Source organism: Podarcis gaigeae (assembly GCF_964106915.1).
Source record: "Podarcis gaigeae genome assembly, chromosome: 3".
Lineage (NCBI taxonomy): Eukaryota > Metazoa > Chordata > Lepidosauria > Squamata > Lacertidae > Podarcis > Podarcis gaigeae.
Window position 1 is genome coordinate 108,379,483 of NC_139680.1, and position 26,336 is coordinate 108,405,818.

Here is a 26,336-nt window from a genome sequence, read left to right on the forward strand (position 1 = left end):
TACACTATGATCAATATTGCATGGTTCAGCTATAGGGCACTGGTGGACGGACAGTCTTTGCTTTCGATTGCCTTTTGGCTCCTTTCATTTAAAATTTATAACCCTGCCTGCTCATCCTACAGACTAGGCACACATGACAACAGATTAGAAATATAAAAAAGACATCAAAATTTTAAACCACATCCACACTTTGCTTATCATGTGCACAGTTTAAACAATGTTGTTGCCAGTTAAAACATGCTTCCTAAAAGCATAGCTTCCTGCCTGTACTAGAACCAAGTATGTTTGCAAGACCTCACAAGACCTAAGATTAGATCACAAATTACGAAAAACAGGGCTATCAGCTGCTACTAGCAACAGTGGCTAGGTTCGACAGCCACTGCTGGAGGCAATATGCTTCTGAGCACCAGTTGCTAGGATTCACAAGTAGAAAGAGCCCTCTTGTACTCAGGTCCTGCTCTTGTGTTTGCCACAGGCATCTGGCTGGCCACTGTGAGAACAGAATGCAGAACCAGACGGACTATTGGCCTGATCCAGCAGGGTCTTCTTATGTTCCTATCATTCTGCTAAGCCAAAGCGCCACAAAGCTCAGTTCTAAGGTCCTGCAAACTGCCAAGCTGCCACTGCAAAACATTAAATCATATAATTCTAGAGTCCCAGGTTTCACATTTTAATTAACTCTGAATTGGCGACTCAGCTTCTTGCCAGCAGACTATGACAGATCAGCATTATTTACAAAGGAGAGGGAAATGTAAAGGGCAGGCAGAAGGTCTTAGATATCCTTGGTTTTCAGAAACATGGTTTTCCTTCACAGGTACATCCAATTAAATATTTTCTTCCAGTGTTTAAACAGGGATGTTTAACCTTTGATGTTATGAAACACAGCAGTGCCAGGTGGAGCCTCTGATCTAATTTACCGTTAATTTACCGATCCACACACTGCCCATATGGCCTGAACCATATATGTTCTTTGTATGTTCTTATATGCAACACACTCCCTGGGGAATGCTGTACATTTTGCACTCATGTAACATCTGCTTTTTTATATGTTGCTAAGAAAGCGCAGAGCGATAAAATGAAAACAAAGCAGCCTTTCCCACAACATATTGTGCATGCTGCGGACTGCAGAACATAAAAATATACTACAGTTTTCAGGGAGGAGGTGGTAAGACTAGTTTCTACTTTAGCCTTGCTGCCATCTTTTAAAACCTCAAGATGCCCAGGAACTGGACCTGACAGAGTAAACATTCTGCTATGCAGTGGCTTTCCTTCTGAACAGGATCTGTTTCCCCTCTATGAAAGAGTCCATGGGAATCAAACCCATAATCCTCTCAGCACAGATCTAGCAAACCTGCATGGTCTAAACCAGGGGTTGTCAGCCTGGTCCCTACCACCCACTAGTGGGTGATTCAGGATTCAGGATTCTAGGTGGGCGGTAGGGGGTTCTACGGCACAAGCAGGCTGGTACGCAGGCTGAGACCCTACCTGTCCACTGACTGTCTCACTAAAGTGGTGCATGCTCTGGTTATCTCCCACTTGGACTACTGCAATGCACTCTATGTGGGGCTACCTTTGAAGGTGACCCGGAAACTACAACTAATCCAGAATGCGGCAACTAGACTGGTGACTGAGGGCGGCCGCCAAGACCACAGAACACCGGTCTTGAAAGACCTACACGGGCTCCCAGTATGTTTCTGAGCACAATTCAAAGTGTTGGTGCTGACCTTTAAAGCCCTAAACGGCCTTGGCCCAGTATACCTGAAGGAGCATCTCCACCCCCATCATTCTGCCCGGACACTGAGGTCCAGTGCCAAGGGCCTTCTGGCAGTTCCCTTGCTGTGAGAAGCCAAGTTACAGGGAGCCAGGCAGAGGGCCTTCTCAGTAGTGGCACCTGCCCTGTGGAACGCCCTCCCACAAGATGAAAAAGAGAACAACAACTAGCAGACTTTTAGAAGACATCTGAAGGCAGCCCTATTTGTTGTTGTTGTTGTTTTGTCATTTAGTCATGTCCGACTCTTCGTGACCCCATAGACCAGAGAACGCCAGCCACGCCTGTCTTCCACTGCCTCCCGCAGTTTGGTCAAACTCATGCTGGTAGCTTTGAGAACATTGTCCAACCATCTCGTCCTCTGTCATCCCCTTATCCTGGTGTTTGTGTGTATGTGTAATGTGGCCCTCCAGGACTCCCCCCAGCCACACACCCTATCGCCATGCCACATTCTTCACGGGCCCTGCCTTCCCTCATGGGTACCTTCCTTGAGAGTTTTTTGCCTGTCTGTAATGTGTCCAACTCTAGTAATAGTCCTTGATTGCCTGGATGGAGGTTAGAGAGAAATGTGTGTCAAAAGTAGCTTCACTGCATGAAGGTAACATTCACATGCCTCACTCTGCCTACTTTAATCTGTGGCCTTGTCCACCACTGTGTATCCTCCAACATGTCTCCAATGGAAATAGGGACTCTGGCCTGGGCTTTGAGGTGCAGCTTCTTCTCCCATTCCAGAAGGCTCTGGCAGGCACCCAGCTCTGCCTCCAGGCCAGACCTCAGTGCCTTGTGGTCCTGGGGCTTCGGCCATCCTTCAACTTCCAGTGCCCCTCCCTCCCAGTGCCTACTCCTGTTCTGAGCCAGGCCAGGCCAGGCCAGATGCAGCAACCGACTGACTGAAGAGCAGCAAAATGGTGAAACATTTTCTTAGGGACTTTCTTAGGACCCAGATCTACAGGAAGTGGGGCCATATTGAGTGGGCAAGGTGGAGGGAGTGGGAGGCATAGGTCTAAGATATATGTTAGAGGAATGTGTGGATCTGAACTTCCAGTAACTCGCTGAAACACTGCTGAAGAGCCACTTCAGAATTAATGACTCTGCATGACACAGTGAGAAGCCATAATGGTTTAAGGGTTTTCGTGACAGTCCCTCCGTTTTTAGAGAAGTTGGAGACTATGCCACTGGCATTTGGCTTCCAGTGGGTTGCTTAGAAGGTTAATGTGGTCTTCAGGGTGAAAAGGGTTCTCCTATCCCTGGTCTAAATTACTGAACAATGCTTCCTCAAGCCAAACACTTGTATGACAGCAGGAGCCTTGAACTGGGGGAACTGGAATGGGAGCCCAGTCGCTTCTCTCTCCCTCTGGTAGCTCAGCCATGCTGGCTACATCCCTTGCACAAATCACCTCTCCAGAGGTGTCTTTGGATTCTATGGGACAGATTTGACCAAGCAGTTGCACTAGTGGGAGCCAGCACTGCTAACACAGTGGGGCTTCCACTTTCCCTCTTTTGTGCCCCCCATCAGCTCTTGGCGGGGGTCAGGTGAACCCCTAGAACAGCACACAGGGGAGAAGAGGGGATACCATCCCCATCAGGCAAGCAGAAATGTTTTTTGCTGACAGAATAAGCATAATCGCATGACATTGCATTCCCTCCCTAGGACTTTCCACTCTAAGAGGCGTGGAGCTAGCCTGGAAACCACTCAAAGGGTTGTTTATCCCTAGAAAGCAAGGGCAATCCATTAAACGTCTTTCGTTACTTGAAACTGCAGTGAATAACTACAGCGACTCCTAGATAGCATAAGGGACGGTGGGGAGGGGGACACGCTCCACCCCAGTGGCTTGAAATGGATATCTGCAAAGTGCTGCTCCGAGTGAGAGTGTGATTACTCTAAACCTCTAATTATATACTCCGGAGACAGGCATGTGCCTTTTCCTACCCCTGTAATTTCCAGCGCTTATACTGGAACTCTGACTTTAATTCAAAATCTCAATGACTCCTTAGCCCTTAAATGCTGGCTTAGCCGCGAAAAACCGCTGATACAATCTGGTTTACACTGCCATGCACAACTGGAGTTTGACAAGAATAATAACTTTCCCCTCCTGTTCCGATGTGTAACGGTGGTTTTCCAAAAGGGGGTGAACGGTAGCTGGTTTAGGGGGAAAACCCTTGCATGGTTGTTTCTCCAATATGCCCACGAGATTAACTAAACATTCAAATGACATGCCGGCCCCACAACACTGTTATTAATGCAGACGTGGCGTGTTGCAAAACCCGCAGAGAGCAAAATGCCTTTGCAGTTTGCTTTTGCTGGGATTCCAGCCGCCTGCCTTTGCCTCCTCCCTCTGCTTTCACTGCAAGGTTGGTAGTACTGCAACAGCAGAACAGCAGAACATTTCCCATAGGTATGTGTTAATGAGCATCTTGAATCATGTTCATTATCTCAGCAATTTAGTTTTCAAAAGTCTCCTTACTACAGCCAAGACATCCCTGCCTAAATGTACTTCTGAAGCTCCTCTCATCGGTTGTGATCTGTTTCAAAAGCAGAGATAGGAGAGAGGGCTCAGCTGCCACGCCCCTCCCCCTTATTCTCTGTACTTATTCTCTTTATTAAGCACTGCTGCAAAATTCTCTAAACTGCTGATCTGCAAATGGAGGATTCTTCCTAGTGGTTTGAATTTGGCCCAGATGAACTACCTAGTGGTAAACAAATACAAGAAATCTGTATGCAATTGCTCTACAATAAACATGCACAGCTCCTGTCTGGTATGCAGTGTTAGATTTTATCAGTATTTGGGTTTGTCTGTTTATTTGCCAGTGCCACCACACCTTTTAGGCCAGAGATTCTGGGCACCTCAGGTTAAGAAGGATATTGACAAGTGTGTGAAGAGGAAATCAAGGGTCTGGAAACCAAGCCTTATGAGGAGAGGTTGAAGGAGCTGGGCATGTTTAGCCTGGAGAAGAGGAGACTGAGAGGTGATATGATAGCCATCTGGATATCTGGAAGATAGAGAAAGCTTGTTTTCTGCTTCTCCCGAGGGTAGGTTCTGATCCGATGGATTCACATTACAAGACATGAGATTCCAACTAAACATCAGGAAGAACTTTCTGACATGAAGAGCAGAGACATTGGAATGGACCACCTTGAAAAGTGGTGGGTGCTCCATTTTGGAGGTTTTAATCTCCATGGCTATCTCTCTGGGATTCTGTAGCTGCAATTCCTGCATTACAGGGGGCTGGACTAGATAATAATAATAATAATAATAATAATAATAATAATAATAATAATAATAATAGTAATAATAATAATAATTCATTATTTATACCGTGCCCATCTGGCTGGGCCTCCCCAGCCACTCTGGGCGGCGTCCAACAAAATATTAAAATCAAACATTAAAAGCTTCCCTAAAAAAGGGCTGCCTTCAGATGATTTCTAAAAGTCTGGTAGTTGTTGTTCTCTTTGACATCTGGTGGGAGGGCGTTCCACAGGGTGGGCGCCACTACTGAGAAGGCCCTCTGCCTGGTTCCCTGTAACCTCACTTCTCACAGTGAGGGAACCACTAGAAGGCCTTTGGTGCTGGACCTCAGTGTCCGAGCTGAACGATGGGGGTGGAGACACTCCTTCAGGTATACTGGGCTGAGGCCGTTTAGGGCTTTAAAGGTCAGCACCAACACTTTGAATTGTGCTCAGAAACGTACCAATGTAGGTCTTTCAAGACCGATGACCCTTGGGGTCCCTTTCAACTCTCCAATTCTGTGATGTGGAACCTCAGGCTGGGGGTTGAAGGTGGCCTTCCAGCCCTCTTTATATGAGCCTCAGAAGTCTCTCCAGGCCCTTGTGGTCTCTTCCAACTCTATGATTCTACCTGGGACTCTTCCCAGCCCTGATATCTACTCCTTGGAAGGTTTTCAGAAAAGAATGCAGCTATCAACTGAAAATATTTATTGCCCCTGATGATTTAATCATGTAGTCCAAACTGACTGGCTATGCAAACTATGCCACAGTCATGTGACTGTGATTCCTGCATTTCAGGCGATTGGACTAGACGACCCTCAGAATCCATTCTAACCTTACAACTGGGGCTTTTTTCAGCTGAAACTCAGTTCCAGCCCCTCTCAAGTGGGTGCCGTTGCCATTATAAGAGAACAAGGGAGGCATTCCTGATGAGTTCCAGTGCTGCTTTTTCTAGAAAAATAGCACTGCCTACAATTCTATGATTCTGTTTTCATTATGGACTCTGCAGCTGAGGACCATGCAATGAGGACACTAGTTTTCAAAAGGGGGAGAAATGGCACTCAAGCAGATCACGGGAACTGTAAATAGGCAAGGGAAAATGAGCAGATGAGCAGTTTTTTTTGCTTTGTTTAAGAACCTTTCATCCTCCAAAAAGCGGCAGCTTTCAGATCAAAAATAGCAAACTTCATTTGGAAAACTCAGGTGTTGCCCTTCTGGGGACCTGTAGCAACAGTGGTGATGTAAGAAACCATGTTACAGAATTGGAGCTTCTGCCATTGCCTGGGTGGTATCAGACTGAGCAATTCTGCAGCAGTTTGTGTGCCCTGAGGTGACATTTAAAGGTTGCCGAAGAAAGAGGCCTTTCTCCTGGGCATGGTCGGCCAATTGGTGCCAAAGAAGGATAGAACCTTTTTTATGTATGCTACTGCAGCAGCAAGAATACTCATCGCAAAACACTGGAAGACACAAGATCTACCCACCCTGGAAGAATGGCAGATGCAAGTAATAGACTATATGGAACTGGCAGAAATGACCGGCAGAATCCGAGATCAAGGAGAAGAACAGGTGGAAGAGGAGTGGAAGAAGTTTAAAGCTTATCTACAAAAACACTGTAAAATTTATGAATGCTAAGGGCATTGTAAATGAAATGAGGGGGTCCTAGTGATTAAGATAAATAAGAGTATAAAGGGAAGGATAAAGGATGAATTTGAATAATATGATATTGCTGAATTAATTTTTTTACAGTGGAATACAAGAAAGGAAGGCGGGTGGAAGTAAAGAAAATAAGATTTGGAAGGGTATTAATCTGAAAGAGAGTTTTTTTTTTGTTTTTTCTTATGTTAAATTTTCTTTTCTATATTTTTATTCTCTTTTCTGTCTTTTCTTGTTTGTATTTTTGATCTGTGTGTTTGTTGTTTTGTGATTTTAGTTAATTTTTATTGTTGTTAACTTTTGTAAAACCTAATAAAATATGATTTAAAAAAAATAAAATAAAGGTTGCCGAAGAATATTCAGCTGTGCTCTGAGTTATTCTAGTATTGAAGTAAATAAGATTTAAGTGTTTGGCTAAAATGGATCAAATTTCAAGCAGAGGAGAACGGCCATCCCTTCATCCTGTAACATGGAACAATGTTACAAATTACTGGAATGGTCAGAAAGACGGAAACGATTGCAAAATGGGGAGGGGAAAAAATAATTCAACATGCTTGCTGACCTAGCAACCAAGAGTTAAGGAAATTAAGAAATCTTATTTAGACATGTCACAGCTTTTTCTTATCTATGGGCACCACTCCGTAGTGGATTTCCAGGCTAGCTAGAGATATGCAAGAGTAAAACGTCGCAAGAGACACAGCACGTAGATCAGCAAGAAACAGATTGCTAATTCATAACAGGGTTCAGGAAAGTACACAGTTAGGTGCAAACATTGAGCCTGCAACAGCTCTTGTGGATACTCTTAACCGAAGCCTGACAAATTTCAGAAAAGTAACTGTGTTTGTTCATTTTGCTGTAAAAGACTAAATAAATTTTTGGACGTTACTAACACTTTGTGATGGCCCCAAACTTCCCTTAGTCTTTTTCAACAAAAGCAGAACTAACACAAAACCAAAGTTTAGTGTTGCATACTATAATTCTTCTTCCATCCCTTGTTAAACCTAACCTCGGTTTCTAGGTAGGGTGAGTGGAGTGAAACAACCCTGTGGTTTGGTTGAAAAGAGCCATGCCGGGAGATGACAAAGGGAGAAGCAAGCTTATGCATGCAACACTAAACTATGGTTTACATCTAAAATTGCCAGGGTGCTTTAAAGAATATTGGCTGTCTCCCACAACAGCTCATGCCATAACATCCTTTTTAAAAATAGTCTTTAAAGGCGCTATAATGCTCTTTGTAGTTTTGGAGTTCATGTGGGGTTTATCAATGCTTTATTAACAGAAAGCAAACAAACAACAGCATCACCCATCCTCCCAAAACCTAACTCAGCATCCTGCCATGACCCAAACTCAGAAGAAGTAGCAGCTGGGAGGAATTAGAAGCACAGTAAGAGAGAAAGAGAGAGTAAGAGAGAAGAAAATGCAAAAGTAGAAAAAAAATAGGGACGAAGAGATGGTGTGGTGAGCCAATTAAGATGCCTGGAAATACAAAACAAATGAACAAACATGCTCTGAGAGTTTTGGTCAGATCCCGCTGAAATTGGTGCTAGCCTCATAGCAATTAAAAGCTATATGCTATTTCGCTGTAAGCCACAGAAGGTTCCCTGTCAAGGTTTTGAAATGTGTGGCGTTGATGATTTCCAGTACTAGAGGGCAAAGTGTTTAGCTTTCAAAGCAGCTTGCAACAGCTACTGTTTTTGACATATATCCCCATATAGAGACGATGTGTTCTTTCCAAATTAGGGGAAGAGATGAGCATATGATGGCTGTATCGGTAACAAAGCTTGTTCGCTATTCTACTATCCAGGGATTCAGCTACATTAGAATCATAGAATCATAGAGTTGGAAGAGACCACAAGGGCCATTGAGTCCAACCCCCTGCCAAGCAGGAAACACCATATAGAATCATAGAATCATAGAGTCAAAATGCAGCGTTATAAATGCATTATAACACTGTGACACCGAATGGCACTGTAGAGCTGAAATCGTAACTCGGTGGTATTTTTAACTGTGAGCTTTACAACGGTTTTCTGCACAACGTTTTCAGAGAGGTTTTTTTTGTAGCTGTGTAGATTTAGCCTAAATTGTGTCATTATATAGTTTAGCCACTTGATGGCACTGGACTCAGTTGTATGCCAGGGGCGGGGGGGGGGGGGCATGGAGAGTCAGGAGTTTCCCGTTACCATTCTGTTCTTGTTGGAAGGAGACAATAAAGTTATTGTCTAGCTTCCTGGCTAGTCATCTAAGCCTTCCAAAGCATTTGCAGAGTGGAATTCTGATAGGACAAGCCTATAGCATATGATCTGAAGTTTCTTCAGGCTCAGCACATCTCCAGCAGAAGATGCAGGCCCTAGATTTCTCTGTAATCTATCAGGTATAAATACAGTGGTACCTGGGGTTACATACACTTCAGGTTACATACACTTCAGGTTACAGACTCTGCTAACCCAGAAATAGTGCTTCAGGTTAAGAACTTTGCTTCAGGATGAGAACAGAAATCGTGCTCCGGCGGCACGGCGGCAGCGGGAGGCCCCATTAGCTAAAGTGGTGATTCAGGTTAAGAACAGTTTTAGGTTAAGAACAGACCTCCGGAACAAATTAAGTACTTAACCTGAGGTACCACTGTATGGTCAAAATGCTGAGGAAGGCTGTCAAAATCCTTATTCTAGGTTCCCACTAGTACAACAAGGCCTCAAAAAACCCCAGTCTTCTCCAGGAGATCAGTCAGGCAAGGAAGCAGAATTGCTTGCACCCACTCCTTAGCACTGTGTTGAATAAAGGTAAAGGTAAAGGGACCCCTGACCATTAGGTCCAGTCGTGACCGACTCTGGGGTTGCACGCTCATCTCACTCTATAGGCCAAGGGAGCCGGCGTTTGTCCACAGACAACTTCCGGGTCATGTGGCCAGCATGACTAAGCCGCTTCTGGCGAACCAGAGCAGCGCACAGAAACGCCGTTTACCTTCCCGCCGGAGCGGTACCTATTTATCTACTTGACCTTTGACGTGCTTTTGAACTATTAGGTTGGCAGGAGCAGAGACCGAACAACGGGAGCTCACCCCGTCGTGGGGATTCGAACCACCGACCTTCTGATCGGCAAGCCCTAGGCTTTGTGGTTTAACCCACAGTGCCACCCGCGTCCCTTTACTGTGTTGAATACAACACATTAATTTCAATGGGTCTGCTCTGAGCATAATTTAGTCATATACAAGCCAGTGCTGCTGTTGCCCAAAAATTCCAGGTACTGTATAAAAATCTGAAGAACATGCGTTCTAGCTGCAGACATACAATCTAAGATACGCAGAGTGGCAGGAAAAAGTAAAGAAGAGAAGGGTAAATCAAGGAGCCCAAGTGTTTTCTCCTAGGAGTGGAAAAGCCATTTGGGGAGGCAATCTTAAATGGGAATAAAATATCAAGAAGGGAAGGTTAAGACACCTCTCCTGCCTGCCTGCCTGTCTGCCAGTCATTCACTCTTTATTTCATCCTCTCTTCTTTATTTCAGCCACTCTTTATTAAAGCCTTTTCTTTAACATTCTACCAGTGAGGAGAATCTTGGATCTGTCCATCACACGCAATTGGCCTTCGCACTATAAATTCCAAGAACGCCGTGATGTCATAAATTGCAGTCCTATTATGCAGCACAATGGTTATATATCACCACATTCCATTTTACACTTAGCAGAAACTTGGCTTGGGAGTGCACTGTCGTTGTTAGGAGAAATACTGCAACACAGACTAACATATTCTTCTAACTAATAGCTTTTTGGATTAATTGCCAAAGCCAAATCAATTCCAAGTGGGGTGAGAGAAAAAGGCTCCACAGCAAACAAATGGCTGTCGCTGGAAAGAGGAGTTTTATCTCTTGTCTTCCTCCTTTCAGCCAAGATCCCAGGCCACAGAGAGGTTAGGCTGGCCTCAACTAGAGCCAGGGCTTTCTCGGCCACGGCTCCAATCTGGTGGAACGCTCTGTCTCAAGAGACTAGGGCCCTGCGGGACCTGACATCTTTCTGCAGGGCCTGCAAGACAGAGCTGTTCCACCAGGCCTTTGGTCAGGGCGCAGCCTGACCCCCTCCTCTGGCAATCTGCACAGAATTTTGCTTGATGGTTGCCATCAATTTGATTTTAATTTGATTTTAATTAATTTTATAATGAATGTTTTTAGAATGTTGGATTATTTTGATTGTTGTTAGCCGCCCTGAGCCCAGCTTCGGCTGGGGAGGGCGGGATATAAATAAAATTTATTATTATTATTATTATTATTATTATTATTATTATTAGTGCTACAAAATCTTGGTTCCAAGTCTCCTTGGCCATCTTCCATTGCACTAGGTGCTGCCTGCAGGGACAAGGAAATGTGGGAATACAGTAAGACATTACTAAGGAGAGAGAGAGACTGAGATTCAGGGGTGCTGTTTTTTGATGCAGCACCTTCACCTGTCATAATGACTTCAAAGGATGTCTTTATATTGCAATAGCAATTGCAACACACAACACCCTTGCTATTTTGTCTACAATACACAGAAGGGTAAACCCAAACTTACCAGATCGTCCGTCTCTTTGAAAGTCAACATGGTACCATTCACCGTCATTCACCTTCTTTTGCAAAGCTTTTGTTTTAATCGTACCAGAACCCATGTCCAGCAGCAGGTAGAGGTGGCCATCAAGCATCTCAATGGCAAAGAAGTCAACTTTGACCATTTGTGGGTGTTTAGCATCTTTCTGATGCCGCGGTTTGCCGTGGCTAAAAAGTATCAGCCCATTTGGCTCGGTGGTGCGGAAATCAAACGATATCGAGCCCGTTTTCTTGGCGTTCCACTTTGGCAAAGAGATAAAAGATTCTGGTGTTTCAAAAGTGATTGGATCCAAGGTTGCCACGTTTTCACATTTAAATGCTACCACACCATGGATCTTCATCTTAGGATCTCCTTGTTTGGCAAGTCGAGAAAGTTCCAGCCTTACATCATTGTTTTTGTATACAACCTGCAAGCAAAGAACAGCAGTTACCGGAATGAATTTAACTGTACAAGCAAGAATGAATGTTAACTTCTGTAATTCCATTTTTGAAATTAATAAAAGCTGCACACATTTTACAAAACCTCATGTTATCAGGACCAGCCACACTCTTATGAAGATCCATGTTAAATATCCACGTTGCCCTCTCCCCAATCCTCAAGTTGTGTCCTGCATCCAGACTTTAAAAGTCTGTATGCAGCTCAGACGTTCTCGCTACAGTTTTGATGCTGCAGTTTGATGTCAAACCTCAGGAAAGTTTCACTGAGTCTTCCAATCCTTTGGCCATCATCCAACCATCCACTAAGGTATATTTCAGATCCCACCTCTTTCCTCCATCCTGCAATGATGGAAGTACAGTAGGGACCTTGGTTTTCGAATGCCTCCATAATCAAGCGTTTCGGAAGTTGAACGCCAAAAACCCAGAAGTAAATGCCTTGGATTTTGAACGCGCCTTGGAAGTCGGACAGGTTTGGGAAATCGAATGGACTTCCAGAACGGATTATGTTCGAAAACCAAAGTACTACTGTATGTACTGGTTTCACTCCCTTATCCCCCCCCCCCCTACTAAAAGACTGCAATTTCTTATACAACAGCTATGTTGAGAGTATTTCACCCTCAACACCCCATTAGCACAGGAGCCCTTTGTACATTTGTTGTTCTGTATACATAGGTTCTCTCTGCCTCATGCAAATGGTCCCAATAACTTGGTAGCCTTGGTAGCCATTTTGAAGTATATAAAATGCTTGTGCATTGGTAGAGCCTTGATGTAGTAAGATCTCTTCCTACCCTGTCATTGCCCAGAGTTTGTGGGCACTGGGGGGAAAGCATACAGACAAGCAGAGGCAAATTAAGACAACCTCAATGGGATTTCAGAGGAAGACTGCATATGATTGGGTCATGGGCATTTTTCAAAATTGATTAAAAATATTGTAATGAGTTGTTTTACCTATGTTTTACCTTTGTTCTCTATAAGCTATGCTAATACCTTGAATGTGTGGTAATACTTTATTCCAAATTATCGTGCATAACAAAAATAAATAGGCAGCTTGGGGGGGGAACCCCACAAGTAAAAAGAATGGCTTTGTAACATAAAATCTGAGTAATCTGAATAAGTCCCCTGCACATCTACATTTAAGCTCACCCTTTGCTCAATACACATAATCCATACCTATGAGAAGCTTGAGCCCTATTAGAAGGTAAGTGACCTGACACATCATCCATTTTGGGTTATTTTAAAACATGTATATATCGCCTTCCCAAATAAGGATTCTTTCAAAGCACCTTATATATTAAAGGCAGAGAATACCGACCGCAGCAAAATAAAATAGTGCCTCCCAAAACTCCATTCAAATCGATAGTTTCATAAAATGTAGTATATAAAAACAGCAGCAAATCATTCCCTACAAAGCCACTAGAAGCAGCTTTCCGAAAATACTGGTGTTTTGGTGCACTTGTGAGTGACAACAGGCAAGGAGTGTGGCAGGACCAGAGAGGGAAGACTGGATCCTAAGGCCATTTAGCTTGATCACATGACTTGGCATAGAGCACTTTTTTAAAAGGCTTGTTTTCCATCTGCCAAGCTTTGACAGAGCAGCAGCCCAGCTGCTGAATGGGGTTTGGTTCTGGTGTAACTTTATGCCTGCTTCTTGTGCACACAATTGCTCTCTAAATATAATGCTGTGGTCCTTTGCTTGTGGAGAGCATGGGCTGGGGAGGGCCATTGCTTTGGGAAGGATCATTCACACTATATTACTTATTGTATGTCTTGTTAGACTTGTGACTCAAGTTCTCTGGAACACTGGTACACATATCTATTTAAAAACAAAACTCTCTAACAATAAAGCGGGTATATTGTTAGTAGAACCTCGGTTGTTGAATGTAATCCATTCCAGAGGACCGTTTGACTTCCAAAAAGATCAGACAACTGAGGCGCAATTGCCAGCTGGCAAAATTCATTCAAAAAATGGAGAAACGTGCCTCAGAAGCCATTCAACTTCCGAGGCGCATTTGAAAAGCATTCACTTCCAGGTTGCTGACATTCGACTTCCAAAGTGTTCAACTTCAGAAGCGTTCGACAACTGAGGTTCCACTGTACTATCAATTACACGTATCAGTCCGTTTATCCAAAAGAAAAAGCCTCAAAGAGACTCGACAAGGTAAAATACAACAAATAAAGCAATGAAAAATAAAACAGCGAAAAAACAGAATGGATGCAATGCCATTCCACCATTGTATATACTAATTCACACTGAGAGCCACAGCTCAGTGATAAAGATGCTATCCTTTCTCTGCAAAAACAATCCCTGGCATCTCTAGGTAAGGCTGAGAAGGAACCCTATTTGAAAATTTGGGGACCCATACCTGAAGAGATTCAATTTACTAAGTTCCTATGCATCCTAGAACCCTCTCACCACCCCACCCCTGAAACTAAGAGGAAGGACAGGATCTCTCCACAACTTCAACACCTATCGACCCTTTAGCTAGAATGCAATAAAAGTGGCTTTGTTATTCACCTACTTAATGGCAGACCAACTCTGTGTTACAAATACGTCTGTGAATGTGACGTGAAGGCTGGCAACCCTGCCATATAGATGACAGCAGTGCCTGGAGGCAGTCAGGTCGTGTATACCCAACAGGGACCAGAGAAGGAATGGCTGCTGGGAGGAGTGCAGAGAGAAGAAACACCGTGATGCATTTGCAGCAGCACAACTGGACTCCTTCACCTGCCCCACGTGCAATAAAACATGTTTCTTCTGCCTTGGTCTGCACTGCCACAGCAAGCGCTGTAACTCTCCAACTGTTTGACTTTACCTACAAAGGAGCACTCTTCCATCGTTTCCTTGATACAGATGGAAGCCAACAACAACAACGACAAGTGTTTGCTCCAAAATTGTTATTTTTAGCTAGTTCATCCATATAATCTTGCGGGGGGAGGGACAGAAATTGAACTTATCACTCCGGAATTAAAGTGTGTGGTTTTAAACTTGCTTGCTTAGAAAATTTCTGCACGGGGCTTTCTTCTTCTTCTTTTGCTGATTTAACAAAGTATTAGATTTCTTGCTCCTCTAAACCCTTTATCGCTTTTTCAAGCCTTCCACTTGCCGATATGAAACACACCAAGGTCAGATTCTACATGTTCACCTCATTTTAAGCACCACTTTGGCTCTGTGTCCTTGAAACTAGGACTTAATGGCAACCTTGTTAGCTACGAAGCAATGCCGTTGGGAAGCCAATAGGACTGATATCAAGCGAGAGTGAAGCCAGCCCAACAGAAGTGGAGAGAAATTAACAGGATGCAAATCAGTCTACTTAATTCTTTCCAACATCAAAGACCGACTGAAGATTATTTTGATAAAACTGAAAGGCAGTATTGGATAAAGATTTAATCAGCCAGCCTTACAAGTGTTCATTTTCCAGTACAGACATTCATTTTCCTACTGCATTTTTTTAAAGAAAACTGGTCACACTATACATACCTTAGGGCAAATTGCTTTGCAAAAGTGTGTATATAGGGAGAAATTGGCACTATGATGCTGGCCAATTTTCATGAGCCCCACCCCCTGCAATAAACTAGAAAACTGATATGAATATGTCAGGAAAAGAACTTTAGGTTGTAAAAATGGAAAAATTAGGGAAGCTGATATTGACAAGACAAAAAAAATTCCTTCCAGTAGTACCTTAAAGACCAACTAAGTTAGTTCTTGGTATGAGCTTTCGTGTGCATGCACACTTCTTCAGACCAACACGGCTACCTATCTGTAACTGAAATTGACAAGATTGGCCCATCTGTGTACTTTATAACATTATATTCCTTTCTTGCCAATAATGGTACTTGGCTATAATTCTGGAGTTCTAACAAGTTATTGTTAGCTTCATCCCAGCCCCTGTTTCCCAAGAGCCCTCAGTACCCCAGGTCAGGGGGTCTCTCAGTCAGGGGCAGACCTTGGTAATATGCCACCCTGTGAGAGGCCAACATTTGACACCCTCCCCACAGCCCTTGCAGCATCAGCTAAAGCTGGATAAACAAGGTAGGGCCCTAGAGCCTTCATGTGTCCTTCTCAATGCCCAGTAAGTGGTTGTCCAGCTTTGGGAAGGAGGTTGAAGGGCTCTAGGACCCTGCCAGAGCCTGTTGAGGTTTGTGAGAAACTGCAGCTTTGAAGAGGACAATTAGTGAGTTGGCAAGAAGCCAAGCTAAGCAAGAGTACCTGAGAAAGTCTGCTTGGAGATAGGGAAGCCTAGCAACAGGTGATGAGTGAATAAAATTTTCCCTTATAAGCAGCCGTTTGGTGTTGGAGTTCAGAGGTTGGTGTGTAGAGTTTATAATAATAATAATTTATTATTTATACTCCGCCCATCTGGCTGAGTTTCCCCAGCCACTCTGGGCAGCTCCCAATCAAGTCTTAAAAACAATACAGCATTAAATATTAAAAACTTCCCTGAACAGGGCTGCCTTCAGATGTCTTTTAAAGATAGGATAGCTGCTTATTTCCTGCAATCTGAAGGGAGGGTGTTCCACAGGGCGGGCGCCACTACCGAGAAGACCCTCTGCCTGGTTCCCTGTAACCTCACTTCTGGCAATGAGGGAACCGCCAGAAGGCCCTTGGCGCTGGATCTCAGTGTTTGGGCTGAACGATGGGGGTGGAGACGCTCCTTCAGGTATACAGGACCGAGGCCGTTTAGGGCTTTAAAGGTCAGCACCAACACTTTGAATTGTGCTCGGAAACGTACACAGTTTGAATCGAGTCTGTGTATATAGTAACTTGTACAAAGCTGTGCTATACTCTGCATATAATAAAAGCAAATACAAGTCAAGTTACTGTTCAGCACGTTATGTTCCTGAGTCGTCATCCTGGACTACACGGACTAAGCAGCTGGTAGCAGAGTTTTGGTTGAGATCCATCAACAGAGCCCTCACGCCCTCTTCCCGAAACCAGGCAAATGCCTACTGGGCTTTGAGAAGATGCCATACTCAGCTGCACATCTAGTGCCTCTGCACCGCTCACGCTGCCCTAAACCCACCCCTATCCCAAATAGTTCCAATCACTCTGTTTGTTTTGTTTTATACACACTGTGTCTCCTCCTGCCTTCTCTCATATGGTTCTTCTGAATCCCCCGGCTGTATGCTTTTTCAGTCTTCTCCCTCTTTCTGGCTTGCTAATAGGAATGACAACTCTAGACCCTTCTGTCCTAGACTCTAGAACCCTTCTGTTCTGTTACTCTTCCTCCTTCCCAAGATCCTTGCCCTCACAAAGGCAGACAAAATTCATTGGGTAGCCCACCTCTTTTCTGCCACTCCAATTCCCCTCCTCATTCTCCTCCCTGCCTGGACCCAGAAAGCAAACTCTCAGACTGGCCTTTTATCTTCTGAAGGATGCTCTCAGCATCCTTATCTATTTTAGGCTCCCATTCCTCAGCTATGTGTCGGCTCAGCTGCTGAGTCAAGTGGGGAGTGCCAGCATCTGCTGGAATCCATTCACAGTTACGTATAATCAGAGAACTGTAGAGTTGATAGGGATCCCAAGGATCACATAGTCCTGCAATGCAGGAATCACAACTAAAGAATCCCTGTCAGTTGCCCGTCCAACTTCTGTTTAAAAGCCTCCAGTTAAGGCTAGTCAATCACCTTCTGAGTGAGGTAGTCTATTCCACTATTGAACAGCTCTTACAGTCAGAAAATTCTTCCTAACGTTCAGTAAGTGGGTACATATATACAGTGGATGCTCGGTTTGCAAACGTGATCCGTGCGGGATGCACGTTCGCAACCTGCAGCGTTAACAACCCGCAGTGGCGCGATTGCAACCCACAAAGTGCGATGTCAGGGAACTGCCATCAGCTCAGAGGCGAGAGATGGAAGGGCAGTTGTGTTATAGGGAGCTTCTGAAAATCTTGCGAAGCAGTTCCTCTTCCAGGGAGGAGGGAAGCCCCACCTCCAGTGGAGAAGAAGTGAAGAGGCCAGAGGATGCTAGGGAGAGCCTTAACACTGAGCCTGAGCAAGCTGGAGAGGTGGGAAGCGCACCCTTGCCAGCGCCCATTCTGCGCAGTAGTCTTTGGCGCAGGTAGGGGCAGAAAAGGCTGGGGGTGACGCGACATTTATGCTGGGGGAGGTATAAAAACTGACCACTCCCAGATTCTGCTAGCGAGTGAGCCAGACTTGAGCTTACGACGCTCTTCACTGTAAATAGTTTGCACCAAGAATAAAGCCTGTAAAAGACAGGTCGGAGTCCTGCCTGGTTACTCTCGAGCAACCACCACAGCCTTGACACGCGATTTAGCACTTCTGCGCATGTGCAACCGCTGAAACCCGGAAGTAACCCGTTCCGGTACTTCTGGGTTTCGGCAGGTCCGTAATCCGAAAAAACACAACCTGAAGCGTCTGTAACCCGAGGTATGACTGTACAAAGATGGGTGCCACAATTTTGTAGCTGTAGAGGAAAAGTGCAAAACACTGCATGGCCACTTTCTAAGACTTCAGTTTCTAGAAACACATGTGGAAATGTACAAGACTGGGTAGTGGGCATTTTAAATATCATCCCTCCAGAGCTTTTGTCAGAAATGACTTCTGCCAGGAACATCTGGGAAACACAGACTGCCTACGTGCCCAGCTGAGAAGATGTTGTTCCCCAAAAGGAGAAAAACATTTGGGCCTAGTTGCTAAGCAGCACACTTCAAGGTGCGGAGAGAGAGATATCATCCCCTATGGTCACCATAGAGACTTTGAAGAACAGCAGTTAGAGCACTCACAACATCTATAATATCTGGACTTCTGACATTTTACAGCATCATCCCCCTAGAGACTCTACCACTCACCATTGCCTTAAAAAAATCTCATTGCAGCTATTATGTATGTACCTCCATTGCTGGAGTCAGTATTCTTCTGAGTACCATTTACTGGGAATCACAAGTGTCCTGCTTGCAGGATTCCTATGGGCTGACCACTGCGAGAACGAGGTTGGACCAGATAGGCTCTTGGCCTAATCCAGCAGGGCTGCTCTTATGTTCTTATAAGAGTGGCATAATAAGATTTCCAGTGTTTGGAAGGCAGTGCTTCAATGTCCTTATACCTTCCCATGAGAAGCAAAACAGCAGAATATGGCTTTTTAAAAGCCCTGCAGAATCAATCATGTTCAATTAGAACAGCTAAGATAAAGGTCAAGCACAATATGGATGTGAAATTCCAGGACCACATTAAAATTATGCATTTCACAGCTCCACTAGAAAACACAGCCTGTGCATTGCTAGCTCACAAAACGAAATTTCCTCTGTATGCAAGCATACAAATTACTTTGACGCTAGCAAAAATGTAAACATGATAAAGCTGCAATCCTATACAGTGGTACCTCGGGTTACATACGCTTCAGGTTATATATGCTTCAGGTTACAGACTCCGCTAACCCAGAAATAGTGCTTCAGGTTAAGAACTTTGCTTCAGGATGAGAACAGAAATCGTGCTCCGGCGGTGCAGCAACAGCAGGAGGCCCCATTAGCTAAAGTAGTGCTTCAGGTTAAGAACAGTTTCAGGTTAAAAATGGACCTCCGGAACAAATTAAGTACTTAACCCGAGGTACCACTGTACTCACATACCTGAGAGTAAACCTCCATTGATTGTAATGGGGCCTACCTCCCTATAAGCCGCTCTAGTCTCTCAGCCTTGCTCTGTGCTAGCTTATCAAATTTATGAATGAAATACTTTTATTTGTATCTTCTTCCCACCCAGTCACATTTTTCCCCCTAACAAGTGAGTGGAAGTGGCAGGTAATACATCAAGAACAATAAACTAAATTTTGTTTTATTTGCATGTTTTTATCTTATGCTGGTATGCAACCGTAATAAAGTTTGGTGATGATGATGATGATGATTATGAAACAAACTAAGCCTTAAGAGAATTATAACGGACCATCCCAGACTCTGTGATCATCATCTGAGACCCTTCTTTGTGGGTCTCCGCCACAGGAGATCTGGAGGTCTGCCACATGAGAACAGGCCTTTTCCGTGGTGGCCCCACACTTGTGGAATGCTCTCTCCAGAAAGGCTCTCCTGGCACCTTTGTTGCATATCTTTAGGAACCAGGTGAAAACGTTCCTCTGTAACCAGGCCTTGGGCCGATTAAACAATCTATGGCCATTTAAACGTTTTTGTTGGGGGGGTTATTGGTTTGCTTTTGTCTGTTTGTTTTGTTATCTATTATGTGGTCTTATTTTGTAATTTCATTTTGTGAACTGCCCTGTGACTGGAATGACTGGAAAGACGAGAAACCAAAATGGGCAGATATGTAAGTCCCTATACACTTGCAAAAATCAACCTGCAAAAGCAAGTTCCACTGAATTCATTAGGGATTACTGCTAGGTACATAGAGCTGGGATGGCTGTCTCAGGGAGCAATCCTGTGCACAAGAAGCTGGTTTAAAGCAAGGCGGTGTAAGTTAAACGGGGGTGTAAATTTATACCAGATCCAAACACTGTTCAAGAGCTGGGCTGCTGCTTTACCTAAGCCTGGATGGAAGAGGGAAAACAAGCCTTTGAAATAAAGATAACAAATAGCTTACACACATTTAACTTGTGTGCATTCAGCTGTATGTGCTTGGCAATTATTATTATTTTTAATTAAAAAGGGGCTGAAGGGGAACAGCAAACCTGCAAAAAAGACTTTGCAATCCCACCCATAACTGAACCCAATGTGTTTGGATTGTATGGGATTTCAGCTGTAAGCGCTATCCCAGGAACATAACCCCTGTGAAAATGGAGAGTTACCTGTAGTGTTATATATATGCTGGCTTGGCAGGTGACATGGCTGAGCTGAATGGTCTCAGGATCCGGCCCAAGTCCTGCCTCTCTAGTCCCACACCCAGAATACCACCTTTTGGGGAACTTACACCTGTCTTGGTTCAGCAGCTTCAGCTCAACTAGCCGAGCCCTGGCTTAGACAGAGTGAGCAACTTACACCAGTGTATCTTTGGCTGAGCTGGGGTCTTAATGCTGGCTGAGCTGGAAATCAGGCGGCTGAGCCGGCAATGAGCTATATCCTAAGCTGCTCACCCTGCTGGATCTTGCCATAGGATTGCCCTCTCATTTATCCACTGGATTCCCCACTTGCCAGACATTCCAGCACTGTTCCCAACTCAGAAGAGTATCAACCTGTATTTTAAAATGCATTGAGAAATGCAGATTTTAAGAGAAAAGGCCAACCAAGCTGTTTATACGCAGATTTTATGAAACAAATCAGTAAATGGCTGTTTCTACTCTATGCAGCATAACAGGGCTAGCAGACTCTAGCGGCAAAATCTGAAGAACGGTCAGGACGAATCTCAATTTATTTAAGAATGCAAGAATCCTGCTGGATTAGGCCAAGGGCCCATGTAATTGAGAATCCTGTTCCTTCAGTGACCAACCTGATACTTAAGGGACACTCTGCCTGCGATTCTCTGGAGCGTGTTAAGCTACTCCTTTGCCACTTGGGCACTTAGGGATCGGTTTAAAAGATCTGTCCATATAATTGAACCACAGCCTAAGTGAAAGAGCCCATGTTTTGTACATTGGTGGTCCCAGATTCAGTGTCCCTGGCACCTCTTGATGGTGACAGCAGGTGAAGGAAAGACCTCTGGCTTCAGATCCTAAGTGTCAGGGACCGTGCGGAGGAGGGTGGCATTGAGAAGCAAGGGTGGGAGCCTCCCCCTCCCCCTGCTCCTAATTAGGATCCTGAATCTTCTCAGGAGTAGGGGAACAGTATAGATTTAGAAGAGCGGTTTGCAGAGGGACATAGTTCAGAAGACAGATGTTGGGAAGAACTGGGAGGTGAACGGCAAGAAGAAGAACTGGGAGAGAGAGAGTGTGTGTGTGTTAACAAACTCAATGTTGCTGGAAAGCATCCATCTAATCAGCCTAAGTTCTAGGAGAGCAGATAAGTTGGCAGCATAGAAAGCACAGTGGTTGAGAGATCAGGTTGCAAGAAGCGGTAGTGATGTGGGTGACTAGGGGGAAACCCTTAATTGGGAGCACCTTCATTCTGAGGAATGGATGCTTTGTTCTCTTGCTGTGATCATTAAAATCTCTAACTGGTAAGAGACTCCTTTCACTTTGTTCTGCTTATCTACTGCCAAAGGGAGGGGTGGGGAGGAAGCTAAGTCCCTGAAGCCTGGAACTAAGGCACTGGTGCCAATCCGAATAAACAGCACAGGCTTGGCTATGTGTACTCATATGAGAGAAGCCAACAGAGCTTTGATGAAATCTTGGATAAGATCTATACCATTTCTCGGGAGATCTGCGCACATCCCTACTGCAAAGGAAGCCTTTGAGAATGGTATTAGCCTGGATAAAACTGCCTGTAACAAATGCATTCTAAATATTATTTGACTTCTGCTGCACACTGTCTGGTGATTTACATGACATTTAGCAACTTGTGTGTAGAAATGCAACAATGACCTTTACCGCCAGCCTTTCCATCCGAGAATCAATAGATGGTTTTACACTAATCCATAAATGTAATCTCTTTTCGAGTGAGAGGAGGGGCGGTGGCCGGAGTGCAGAAGGGTAGGAGGGAGTGATATAAATAAATGGAAGGAAGGACAGTTACGCATAGACACTTCTTGGGACAGAAATATTATCCCTTGCCCAAGGCTAGCCCTACCATTAGGCAGAGTTGGACAACTGCCTCAAGTGGAAGCAGCCTCCTCATCAGTTCCTCCAGCCATCCCTCTCTGCTTGAGGATCATAGACGCATAGAATTGCAGAGTTAGAAGGGAACCCAAGGGTCATCTAGTCCAACATCATCAAAGGGTGTCCTATCTAGGAATGGATAAATCTGTCTTTTGTTTGTTTGTTTGTTTGTTTGTTTCAGTTTATCATTTTTTCTCATTCGTAACATCAGTTTTATTGCAGTAGTACCTCAGGTTACAGAAGCTTCAGGTTTCAGACTCTGCTAACCCAGAAATAATACCTCGGGTTAAGAACTTTGCTTCAGGATGAGTAGAGAAATCATGCTCCGGCGGCACGGCGGCAGTGGGAGGCCCCATTAGCTAAAGTGGTGTCTCAGGTTAAGAACAGTTTCAGGTTCAGAACGGACCTCCGGAACGATTAAGTACTTAACCTGAGGTGCCACTGTATTAAAGGTAAAGGTAAAGGGACCCCTGATCATTAGGTCCAGTCGTGGCTGACTCTGGGGATGCGGCACTCATCTCGCTTTATTGGCCGAGGAAGCCGGCGTATAGCTTCCGGGTCATGTGGCCAGCATGACTAAGCTGCTTCTGGTGAAACCAGAGCAGAACACAGAAACGCTGTTTACCTTCCCGCCGCAGCGGTATCTATTTATCTATTTGCACTTTGATGTGCTTTCGAACTGCTAGGTTGGCAGGAGCAGGGACTGAGCAACGGGAGCTCACCCCATCACAAGGATTCGAACCGCCGACCTTCTGATCGGCAAGTCCTAGGCTCTGTGTTTTAACCCACAGCACCACCCCTGTCCCTTTACCACTGTATTATTATTATTATTATTATTATTATTATTATTATCATGAAAATTCATCAGCAAATTTCTCCTGCTGTATGTTTGGATGAAAATTTGCCTATTTTAAACATTTCATCGCAGAACAAATTTCCTATGATAATGCACTGTGAAATATCATTTTCAGTAATATATGCATCTCTGAGCATACTTTATCCTCTGAGTACATGCATATTTGTACACATTACGTTGCTAAAGAACTGCACTGTAAAATTCAGAGAAGTGCCCATTTTGAAAAGATGACTGTATTTTGGTCCTTGCATTGTTTTGGGAAGAGCGAATTACATGGGTGTGCATTAAAATGCAAACATAATCAGATTTCTCCTCTATGCCTTGGAAAGTGGAATAATTTATATGAATACCCTCCTCCCTAAAATGTATTGATTATTGATTTGGGGGTTATGGGTGGAGTTGTATTTAAAAATAATAAAAATAATTGTGATCTTATATGTTGCAATCTGCCCTGGTACCATACAGTGATGATCAGCTAAATAATAATAATAGTTACTATTATTAAAATGTGTATACCACCTTACACCTGATGATCACAGGGTGGTTTACAGTATAAAAACACAAAAAGCACAACAACAATAGTAATAGCAAAAACAAACAAACCAATAACCCCTTGTCACAATCACATTTTAAAGGCCACAGAACAGATTGTTTAATCAGCTGAAGGCCCGGTTACAGAGGAACATTTTTGCCCAGTGCCTAAAGATATGTAACGATGGCGCCAGGCGAGCCTCCCTGGGGAAAGCATTCCACAAGAGGGAGCCACCGCAAAAAAGGCCCCTTCTCGTGTTGTCACCCTCCAGGCCTTCCACAGAGGAGGCATGCAAAGAAGCACCTCAGATGATGATTGCAGAGTCAGCTGGGTTCATGCCGGCAGAGGCAGTCCTTAATTATGATAATACTTCTGCAACTAATTAAAACAAAATGTGCCATCTCAGCATAGCATGTGAGGTTCTGCACCCCAGGAACTCATCTACCTTTATGTAGCAATTTCTACTAGCAGCAGTAAAATAGCATTTTTGGTGTTTCTGTACCATACCAATGTGACTATTTTCTACATTCACCCTCCAGAATGCTCCAGGGTATGCAATTACACCAATTATTATTATTATTATTATTATTATTAATCTTAAAAACTTCTTTCCAGAGTGACAGTTGTGGCTAATGCAGACAACAAATATATTAATGCTTCATTTTTTAAACAAACAAACAAACAAACAAATAAATCCCTTCCCATTCATAGTATAATGCAAAAACAAGCAAAGAACATAAAATGTCTCAATTCTTCTAAATTTGCCCACAAATACGGGGGGCGGGGGCGGTGTCAGTTGTGATTGTGATAAGAGGGACTTTATAAATGGTCCAGTTTTTGCTACGGTTACAATTAAGGTAGCTGTAGAAAGCACATGGAGTAATGGAGAGACTGTAACTCCCAAATAGTTATTTTTACATGCATACGTACATCAATACCTAATTTTCTTTGTGTAGTGAACACCCCCCACCCACCCCCACAGTTAAAGTCATGCTCAAGGTGACTTACAACATAAAAAATACCTAATTACAAACCTAACGAAAGTAGTCATAAGCAATAATGAAAACATAAAAAATACGCAATCACACCAAGATCTAAAATAAAGATACAAAACACCCACAGAACAGCAACAACCCCCACCCAACAAAAAATCCTAAACAACACCCTAGCCCTAGAATCTGTTTAGTAGTATCACAGAATCATAGAATTGTAGCGTTGGAAGGGATCCGAGGGTCATCTAGACCAACCCCCTGCGATGCAGGAATCTTCATACCCTCCAACGATTCTCTGATGAAAAAAGGGACTGTCATCACATAATGATAATTTTATGATTTATTACCCCACACATCTTACTGGGCTGCCCCAGCCACTCTGGGCACCTTCCAACATATATAAAACATAATAAAACATTAAACATGGTATGAATGAATTTATTATTTTGGTCACAGACCAGTTCCAGCCTACATACAATATCAAAGAAGTCATAAAACACGATAGGGATACATTTGAATTTGCAATTAGGTATAACAGGGACAATACAGCTATAGCAAGTTAAAAAATATATAAATTAAAACTTAGTCACTAACATATAACCTAAAATTATAATTGAAGGCCTTAATCATTATGATAGCACAGCTTGTAATATTTATTTATTTATTTATTTATTTATTTATTTATTTATTTGTACCCCGCCCATCTGGTTGGGTTTCTCCAGCCATTCTGCGTGGCTTCCAACAAAGATTAAAAATACAGTGGTGCCCCGCAAGACGAATGCCTTGCAAAACGAAAAACGCGCAGGACGAAAGGGTTTTTTGGTTTTTGCGTTGCTTCGCTAGACGATTTCCCCTATGGGCTTGCGAGTTTTTTTCCTTTTTCTTAAAGCCACTAAGCCGTTAATAGCCGCTAAGCCGTTAATAGCCGCTAAGCCGCTAATAGCCGTGCTTCGCAAGACGAAAAAACCGCAAGACGAAGAGACTCGTGGAACGGATTAATTTCGTCTTGCGAGGCACCACTGTAATCATTTATTTTTATTTTTATTTTTATGGCAATCGCACAGAATTTGGCTACCCTTAACGTGATCTCAGGATCCTTGTCCTCTACCAGGGGTTTTAGATGCTGAAGTCTAAAATATATTCCGTATACATGATTGCCTTCAGATGGCTTGGGGGTCAGATGACTCCACACCTTCCAACATTTCTCCAATGAAAATAGGGACATCCTAAGGAAAAGTGGGACATTCCGGGATCAAATCAGAAACCAGGACGGCTTCTCTAAGTCAGGGATACCCCCGGAAAACAGGGATTCTTGGAGGGTCTGAATCTGTCAGCCAATGGGGAGCTTGAACCCGCAACCCTGAGATTAAGAGTCTCATGCTTGACTAACTAAGCTACAGTAGCCATGGAGTCAGTCAGAGCCCCCCCCCCATTAACAATCACTTTATGCATCCACCAGAGAACATCTGCAAATATCACTACACTACAAACTCCTGCCAGGTTTATCCTAGTGTAACTCTTGCGAATTCCCCCCAGGACATTCTGGGCTCTCTCTTTTGTACGGTGGTGTGGGAGATGGGAATTACAAAATACAGTTCTTGAGAGAGAGAAGGAACCCAAACTTGCCTTAGTTTGATGTGTTGCAAGGGTG

General features: G+C 43.9%; 1 protein-coding gene across 46 annotated transcripts in view; it reads right to left on the minus strand.

Moving 5' to 3' along the window:
- The window catches only part of NRXN1 (neurexin 1), a 988,232-nt gene that overhangs the window by 533,792 nt on the left and 428,104 nt on the right, over nucleotides 1-26,336 (minus strand). For all 46 annotated transcript variants that reach the window (XM_083733051.1, XM_083733048.1, XM_083733042.1 and 43 more), the window contains one exon: nucleotides 11,185-11,623. In XM_083733051.1, coding sequence (XP_083589177.1) covers nucleotides 11,185-11,623 — 439 coding nt within the window. The remainder of the gene's footprint in view (nucleotides 1-11,184; nucleotides 11,624-26,336) is intronic.